Source organism: Notolabrus celidotus, chromosome 4 (assembly GCF_009762535.1).
Source record: "Notolabrus celidotus isolate fNotCel1 chromosome 4, fNotCel1.pri, whole genome shotgun sequence".
In the NCBI taxonomy this organism is placed as follows: Eukaryota; Metazoa; Chordata; class Actinopteri; order Labriformes; family Labridae; genus Notolabrus; species Notolabrus celidotus.
This window is the reverse complement of record NC_048275.1, coordinates 23,911,003-23,919,992: the sequence shown is the minus strand read 5'-3', so window position 1 is coordinate 23,919,992 and position 8,990 is coordinate 23,911,003. Positions and strand designations below refer to the sequence as shown.

The 8,990-nt window shown below is 39.3% G+C and overlaps 1 protein-coding gene across 1 annotated transcript; it reads left to right on the top strand.

The window, feature by feature from the left end:
* Positions 1-2,414: 2,414 nt before the first annotated feature.
* On the top strand, positions 2,415-8,719 carry LOC117811814 (follistatin-related protein 1-like). The gene is made up of 10 exons (XM_034682289.1): positions 2,415-2,675; positions 2,897-2,971; positions 6,202-6,291; positions 6,808-6,937; positions 7,043-7,072; positions 7,215-7,345; positions 7,429-7,547; positions 7,830-7,942; positions 8,078-8,188; positions 8,264-8,719. The coding sequence occupies exons 1-10, from the start codon at positions 2,673-2,675 to the stop codon at positions 8,362-8,364; spliced, it is 903 nt and encodes a 300-aa protein (XP_034538180.1). The 5' UTR covers positions 2,415-2,672; the 3' UTR covers positions 8,365-8,719.
* The last annotated feature ends 271 nt before the right edge of the window (positions 8,720-8,990 follow it).

Here is an 8,990-nt window from a genome sequence, read left to right as displayed (position 1 = left end):
TTGTTTGTGTGACATTTGACTAACTGATGAATTAAAAAACAGATGTTTAAAGTTAAGTGTCACGTGATGAAGAGACATGAAGTGATAATTGTGCTCAATGCACAGTGCACAGAGTGCGCTAAAGGCAGCTGAAATGTCTGAAAAGACAAAGTCTGGGTCCCAGAAAAGGAGGGAAAGAAAGGAGAGAGAGGAGAGAGAGAAAAGAAAAGGTGACAGTATGTCACCGAGGAAAGGTTGGTATAGTCTTTTAGTGGTTAAAATCAACCTGTTTGCTAGTTTGATGTCCAAAATGAGATGAACTACGCTTTAGCTAATTATACTAAATGGGTTTTCCTGCCCTCCCTACCAGACTCAGCAGCTGATATGACAGCAGATGCACTGACTCTACACAACTCTCCAAACAAAGCTATAGCTAAGCCATGAAAACATAATAAAATAAGGGGCAAATCAGTCACCTTGTGTGCAGGGAATCCTTCATTTTTGCCAGTCATACAGTAAATATTTGACTCCAAGAGGCAAGACAGTTGAAAAGGAAGAGTTATATAAAGCTTTGACTGGGTCGATTGGATCCTGGAGATGTGGTTACAGCAGTTGCACACGGTTCTTGTGGCCTTTGGTGATGGGGCCCAATGTGATATTTTTTCATGGGGCCCCAAATCCCTGGCCGCTCTCCTGCTTGTGAATATTATAGAGTCAGACAGTGGGAGCTGGCATTCATGTACAATGCAAACCGAGGAAAAAGCTGCCTCCTCATATGTTAATTTCTAGTTAGGGTTTTCTTTGAATTTTATACATTTTAACATTTTAATCCAAAACGATTTGTTTCTTAAACATATAGTAATACGTGTAAAATTGATCAGAGACAGGAATACCTGAGCCTGCACTATTCCACTTTATAACACATAATGTTTGGTGACTCTGTCCTCTGCTGGTGACAGTAAGGCACCACAACAAAGACTCAAACCTGCTCTAAGAGGATTCATATTAGATTCATTAGTAACAACTGGTACATCACAAGGGTCTGCTCTACACATCTATCTGTGCTTCAATCTGTTAATTTGCACATATGATCAACAGTTTCTAGAAAAAATATTTTCTTTTCTGTAATTTAATTTTCAGCTTTTGTTTGTTTTGAGACATCATTTCTGATTGTCCATTGTGAAAGGAACTTATTTAAAAGTAACTAAGAACCTAGGGTCTGAACCATCATCCAGATTAAAAACACTCAGCTTATTTTTACTAACATTTTAGAAAGACAAAGACTAAGACTGACACAGACTCATGTTAGACAGCCATCTGCCTCAATGGCTAATGTGATGACTTGTATACTTTTTAAATTAAGATTTTCATGCAAGACATGACTTCATGAGCACTTTCTCTACCACTGGACTTTTCTATGTGAGGTATTAACATTAATAGAATTGTGCTGCGCTTTTTGACACTATTTAACATTATCCATAACTCTATTGTGTCACATAGTCTGATTAGTTAAGTGGTTTTATTTAATTCCCTCATGTTTCTTGTGTTTCCTGTTTTATTTCGATGTTCACACTTATCTCTCGTTTCATGTTCACTGACTTCCTGTTCTCTGTGTTTCCAGTTCCCCTGATTACCTTAATGTGCCTCACCTGTGTCTTGTTAACACGACTCCTCCAGTGTATTTAAGCGCAGCAGTCCCTCCCTTTGGGCCAGTTGACCTTGTCCTTTGAGTCAGAGGTCCAGCCTTTGACCTCTCCTTATGCCTCTAGAGTTGGAGACCTCTGTCTGATTTTTTTTAGATCACCTTTGAAGCTGCCACTGCTTTTGACTTTCTGTCTGTTCTGTCTGTCTTGAGTCTTGCATCTGAGTCCTTCTTCATGGTTCAGTAACACATATTCCATTAGCTATGATAATGTGTCGAATTAAAGTGAAGAACTCAATCTAATCAATGTCTTGATTATCACTTCCTGTGTTTAAGTGTCTGAATATCATCAATGGAAGTCCCCGGTATGTTTTGAATACTAAGTGACTGTGATTTTCTGCATTGACCCGAAGCACTTCTTTAGGAAACGTTTTTTTATGTAATCCCATCCAGTTAAGGCGTCTTTATTTTGCTCACCTGTTGGTAAAACATTCATTCAAAGTATTCATATTGTCAGTATAATAGATCATCTAGGAGTGACAGCACTGTGTAAAATTGTAAAAAAAAACAAAAACGTACAGAGGTTTTGTGCAGTGGGTAACACTGTCTGAACATGTCAGCAGGTCGCGTGCTTCTAACTTATTCTTCATGATGACAGCTTATGTGTGTGTGTGTGTGTTTATGTGAGGATGTGGTAAGGATGGGGGTGGGGGTTGGGGGTGTGCAGCTTTGGACAGCTGGTCTCCAGTCTCTCCTTGCATCCCTCCTCCCCTCCTCTCTGTTTCCTCCTCTCTCTTTTTAGACATTGTTTAACAGCCGAGCAGAGCAGATCAGCTGGATTAAAAGCTCCTGGTTCAGATGGATCCTTTCTAATTATTTCTGGATATTTCATATGAATTTACCTCCTGGCTGACTCACTTTTTACTTTTCCTGGGCTGACTGCCTGCTGACCAAAGCAACAGAGTTTCCCAACTCACTCTTACCGACTGTTTTAATGCAGTCTGGTAGATAACACAGCTACATCTTCTGAACAGACAGTGGTGAGACCGACATGGTATGACCTCTTTAATATTATTGTCATCATTGTTATTGTTAGAAGTATTAACTGCAGTTGAAGTACAACAACACCAGCAGTTACTGTGGTATAAGTAGTGGTGCCATGAGTAAGATGAGTGTTTGGAATTACTTTGAAAACAAAGGTATTGGTCTATTTTGTGAGAATAATTGAGTCACTACTCACTCCTTCTCTCTCCTCTCCTCTCCTCTCCTCTCCAGATGCTGACCATCGCTCTACTACTGATGCAGTTGTTCCTCTCCATCACTCCGGTCTCCTCCTCTCCTCTGACCAAGGTAAACTGTTCAAAACCAAACATCTGTTTGTTTTTTTAATTCAAATTTATACTCAGCAACATGAGATATTTGACTGATGATGAGAATGATGAATGTGATGTTTCCAAGGACAAAATTGAGTGTCGATGCTCAAAACTACAGTTTCCTTTTCACTCAACAGGCTGCAATTATGGCTGTCTTCACCTCAGGGTTAAAGAATATTTCCAGTAATGACATCTTTCATTTTTACGGTTCTTTATTACTAGACTGCTGTAAATCCATCACAAGTAGGCACTCAGGAAAGACTGATGTTGACCTCTGACTCCAGAAAGAGAGCTAGCAGGAAAATCACTTGGGGTGTGTGTGTGTGTGTGTGTGTGAGTGTGTGTGTTTGTGAGAGAGACAGAGAGTGTGTGTCTCTCTCCCACACACACACACACACAAACACACACACACACACACACACACACACACACACACACACACACACACACACACACACACACACACACACACACACACACACACGCACGCACACACACACACACACACACACACAGGTACAGACAGTGAGCAGGTCCTCTGGTATGTGTGTGATTATGGCTGTCAGCGGCTCATCTCTAATCTTGGCCCCTGAAGCTGAGCTGCTGTATGCCTCTTCTGCAGCTGCTTTATAACCCAACAATCTCAGAGGAGAAACGAAGGTATTCATTGAAGCTTTCCTGCCCTAAAACAAATAAGAGAAAAACAGATGTGGCACAAGTTAATGTAGAAAAATATGCATTCCATCTAACGGCTTGCCGTAGTCTTGATGATTAATGTATGTGTGGAATTATTCTTCTAAATCATTGACTTTAATCCAATTTAATCATTTTTATTAGGCGACACAACATAAGGGCCTATGCCCATTAACACAGTTTTTGAACTTGCAGCACCTACAACCTCATTTTCAGAGCCTTTCTCATCTGCGCTTATTGTTCCAAGGTTACAACACGTTTTCTTACCTTAATAGTGGCCATTTAGTCACTTGAAAATTGTCTGTGGACTTTTAATTAAAGGAAATTGACAAAGAGAGTGTAAAAACAATTTTTAACTCACACATAGCTGTAGTCGGGGGCATTTTTGTGCTTAGGACACTGAGCACTAATAAATTCTGAACTGCATTGGATTTGTATAGAAAATAGCTGCTGCCAGGGCAAAGAGAAAAAAATAAGCTGCAAGCGGAAACAGGTCCTAATAGAGGATTTCTGGCTCAGTGGTAGAGTCGGTCGTCTCTCGCTGTTCTTCGGCGGTATGTGAATGTGTATAAATGAGATTAGTTAGTACTGACGGCCCATTCGTATATAGTAACCTCTAACATCAGTGAATTAATGTGGTGTTAATGGGTGAATGTGACGAGAAGTGTAAAAGCGCTTTGAGTGGTCAGAAAGACTGTAGAAGTATAAGTCCATTTACCATTATATCAAATCCTTTGCTGTTTTCAATACAAATAGAAATAAACTAAAAATAAACAACGGGTAAGAAAAATGATTCAGTCCTTTAAAAACATATAGTATATTAAACATTTTTAATCTTCTCAGAAATAAGGCCAAAGTATCCTAAATGTATGTCAAGTTATTGCAGTGTTGAGGAGATAAAGGGAGCAAAATGAAGGAAAGAAAAAATCATGGTATTTTAAGACAATAAATGTTCGAACTGAAAATAGAAGTCAACTGCATGTTCAAATCTTCATCAACTCAACCAATAAAAAAGTATGAATGAAAAGGAAAGGAAATGACACACAAGAGAGACAGAGCAGTCATAAGGAGAAATAAAGAGAAATATGAAAAAAGAGGGACTGGTATGGATGAATGGGGACAGAGAGGTGAATGAAGAGTGAAAGTAAGAGAGAACAGAGCAGAAGAAAGAGAGACTGAGAGGATAAAGATCCAAAACATGGAAGACAAAGTGTTTTACAACCAAACAGGGTCAGACATGCACTAGCAATTACACTAACACACTATTTCATGTGTGTGTGCATGTGTGTGAGTCAGCTGGTTGCTAACAGCAGGTTTGCAGTGCAGCAGATGTCAGCTGGAGGCGACAGATGCATCTATTGTGTGTGTTTCTTCTTTTTTTGCTGACCTGTAAGTTCAAAGGAATTTGAATGTGAAGATCAGTTTAGCTGTGTTGTGCTGAAAAGATCAGATTTTTTGCAGTTCTTTGAAATGTTTTGAGTTTTATTATTTAGTCCAAGTGTTGACCAGCCAGTTTGAGCAGACTTTGAATGTATGCAGGAAAACAGTTGATGAGGAGCTTTTATTAATCTCCATAAACAGTGTACCTAACAATCTGCTATTAGATGGTGTCTCTCAACACCAGTGTAACCGGCCCCAGCTCTATTCTGGCTTCTCAAGTTGCTAGTTTGACTATAAAAAGCGGTGACACACAGAAAAGAAGATCTTGGTTGGGAGTCCTCTATAAATCACTGCTGGCAGCTGAATCCCCAAAAACATTTGATGTAAACATGTATGTCATTATAACCTTTGTGTAGATTGAGATGTCTTGCAAAGCCTTTACATTGGACAAACTGTATTAAAGTGTACCTTGTAAATCACTGACCTATATGCAATATGTCGGAGTTTGAGCATTAATGTTGTGCCGGATAGTATTGAATATCATAATAATATACTGTGATCTCTGAAGGCAAGGAAACAATTGTGGGGGTGTTTTTTTCTTTGTGTTTGGTGGGTTATACTCTTTATTAATCACACAGTTACCAGTCACACAGGCCTACACAGTTTACATGCCATGAACTATGCTGAGGTCCTTTTGTTACATATTTTGTTCCTTCTCTCTGTCTCGTCATTTCCAATAATAGTCACATTTTGTGTAAATTGTGTATTTAATTTCAGTTTGAAATAACTTTCTAAACATTAGGATTTTGAATAAAGACAGCTTGCTAAAAATTATGTGCAGCCTATTGCTTTCCAGCTGCCTCAATGATAAGTCTGTGTGTGTGTGTGTGTGTGTGTGTGTGTGTGTGTGTGTGTGTGTGTGTGTGTGTGTGTGTGTGTGTGTGTAGAGAGTCATTGTTATTTAAAACGGCATGTGTCCTTCCAAGTGGGAGATCAAAGGTCACCATCTGGAGTCTGAAACACATACTCACACACACCCACACTTCTCAGTCTTTACCTTAAAAAACAGAAATACCAATAAAATGTTGTACTTCTTTCTTTGTCTTTCTCTGTGTCTGTGTGTTTATGTTTCAGGATGAATCAGTGTGTGCTAGGACGTCCTGTGGTGCAGGCAGAGAGTGTGTGTCTACTGAGAGAGGGGAACCAGTCTGTCGCTGTTTGCAGGTAAAGTTGACGAGCACTCTTGTTGTTACACTTGTTTCCTAGATGGACCAGTTTAACATTAGCCATCAGTATTAACATTACAGCTTTATATTGCAGCTTGTTGTCTATTTGCCTAATAGAGCCAATAATATCTTAAAATATGTATTGGACGATAGACTCCTGTTATCAAGGGTACAATGCAGAAGGAGTGTCTACCTTTCTGATAGGAGTGTAACTTCAAACTATTTAAAGTTTCAGCACATACTGTAATTTTTAATGTACATTGATGAATTTAGTTGAGAAAACAGAGAAAAAGAGAGAAAGAGAGAGAGAGAGACTGAAATATTGATTTTTACGGCAGAATAATATATTTTTTTAATACTGAACTAATAAACCTAAACTTCAGAGAGATAAAATCATAATGATCTTATGGTACATCATGTCATTACAAAATTACATTTAAGTAAAAAAAACATTAACAGCACAATAAGTGGTTGCTTCACTGTCTTGTCTGTTGACCCTCGTCTTCCTCTGCAGAGCTGTGGTGACGCAGAGCACTGGGTGTGCGGCAGTAACAGCAGATCCTACAGGAATCACTGTGAGCTGCACAGAGACGCCTGCATCACACACACCAAGATACATGTGGAGCACAGGGGCCACTGTGTGGGTCAGTACACAAACACAAATAAAGTCAACTAAATACAGGCCTACATAGAGTTAAAGATGTGTGCTGTTTGTTGGGTTTGATGCAGTCTGTTTTTTCTGTTTGCAGAGAAACCCCCAAAGACAGATGTGAGCCCCAGTAAGTATGCAGTTTGTTAACTGAGTTAATAAAGATTTAAAATTCTGTTATGAAATCAAAGTTATTATATCAAGGCTAAAGAGATTTTACTTGTTCATTTACTTTATAACGAACATTTGATATATCGTGTTTCTCTGTGTAGTCGTGTGTTTCATGTCTGATCGTGACTGGCTGAGAGAGAGAGTGATCCAGTGGATTCAGGAGGAAGTACAATTAGACAGTCCCGCCTTTAATGTGTCCTCAACCGATAAACTCTTGCAAACATACTTCAAGGTAACTAACTAACTAACCATAACGCCAACTTTTTTCACTTTGTGATATCAAAGAATATTTAACCATGTTCTAATTTGCTACAGACATATGACAATGGGGATTCAGAGCTTGATTCTAAAGAGTTCCTGAGTTTCTTGAAACACAATGAGACCGCCCTCAACCTCACCTACTCTAACACTGTGGAGACTAACATGCTGCTCAGGTACACGCACAGCCTTGCATATAAGGCTGAGATTGCATTCTTTGCATCATTAGAAATAACCCAGTCCAAGTTTTCAAACAAACAAAGCACGTTTTCAGGGCCAAAAAGTGTGTTGATGGGAGTTCTTTGTGTAATACAAAAGCCCTGTCATAATGTATTTATTTATTTATTTAGAATGATGTATTAGAAAATTTGTAATTCATTGAATTAACAGAAGCTATATAAAGCTACTGGATGCACAGAAGACTGTTTACTTAAGACTCAGTGTACATTTTCTTTTAGGTCCCTTTGTGTTGATGCTTTGATCGAGCTTTCAGATGAAAATGCAGACTGGAAGCTGAGTTTAACTGAATTCATCAACTGTCTGACACCAACCTACCATCCATATGAGAGACGTAAGCACAGATGCACACTGCCAACCGCACAGCCATTAAAACATAATGAACCCTGTCTGATTCTGACAAAGGACAGCTTTAGTGACTCACTTGGTTTGTGCTGTATAATAAAATGATTTTAATTTGCGTATGCAGAGTGTGCTCTGGAGGATGAAGTGTTTGAGGACGGAGCTGAAACTCGGATGGAGTGCAACAAGTGTGTGTGTGCGTGTGGAAACTGGGTCTGCACCGCCCTGACCTGCACAGGTAAGGACACACATATGAACTGTCATAATGTCTTTCCTGTTAAACCTCTCTTTAAGATGTTACTCTGTGTTTTAGGAGAACATCAGGTAGAGGAGGATGTAATGGAAGGAGCAGAAGAAGAAGAGATGACAGAAGAGGAGTGGAGCAGGAGAGTGGCTGAACTAAATGCTTTATAAGTGGATGGTTAACACTGAACCGATTTACCAGGAAAATAATATATTTTCCTAATTATCCACAAATGTTAAATTATCCATAAATGACATGCATACAGTTACCACTTTACAACTTGCAATGCTCCATGTATAAGACATCATCACGGCCACACAGGTGCATAATTAGAGGGGCTCTCTTACGTGAATGTTGAAAAAAGCAACTGCAAGTCAGTTCAAACATTTACAAATAAACAATTTGTGATCATTTGTTGCCAAAGTATGGGGTATATATTACCCTTTTTATAACTTCCAACCATAGACTGTATAAAATATCAACGTAGTATCCGTGACGTCACCCATCTGTTTCTGAAGCGCTGTTTTGAGGCCAATCATCGGCGGCGGCCATATTGCTGCTGTCGAGCGATTGTGACGTAAAGAGGCGGGCTTTGAGCCTCCTAGCCAACAGCTACAGTGTTCCCGCCTGTCAATCAAGTCAGCTGTGCCTCTCATTGGAAGACTCGTGATCTCAATATCTTCGAAATTGCTGCGTTAGAAAAAAATTCACCCCCCCTTACTTGTCTTTTGTACCAGGCTGTAAACATGTTTATTTCTGCTGTAAAGATCGTCTTTTATGAATTGGTGTGTATGTG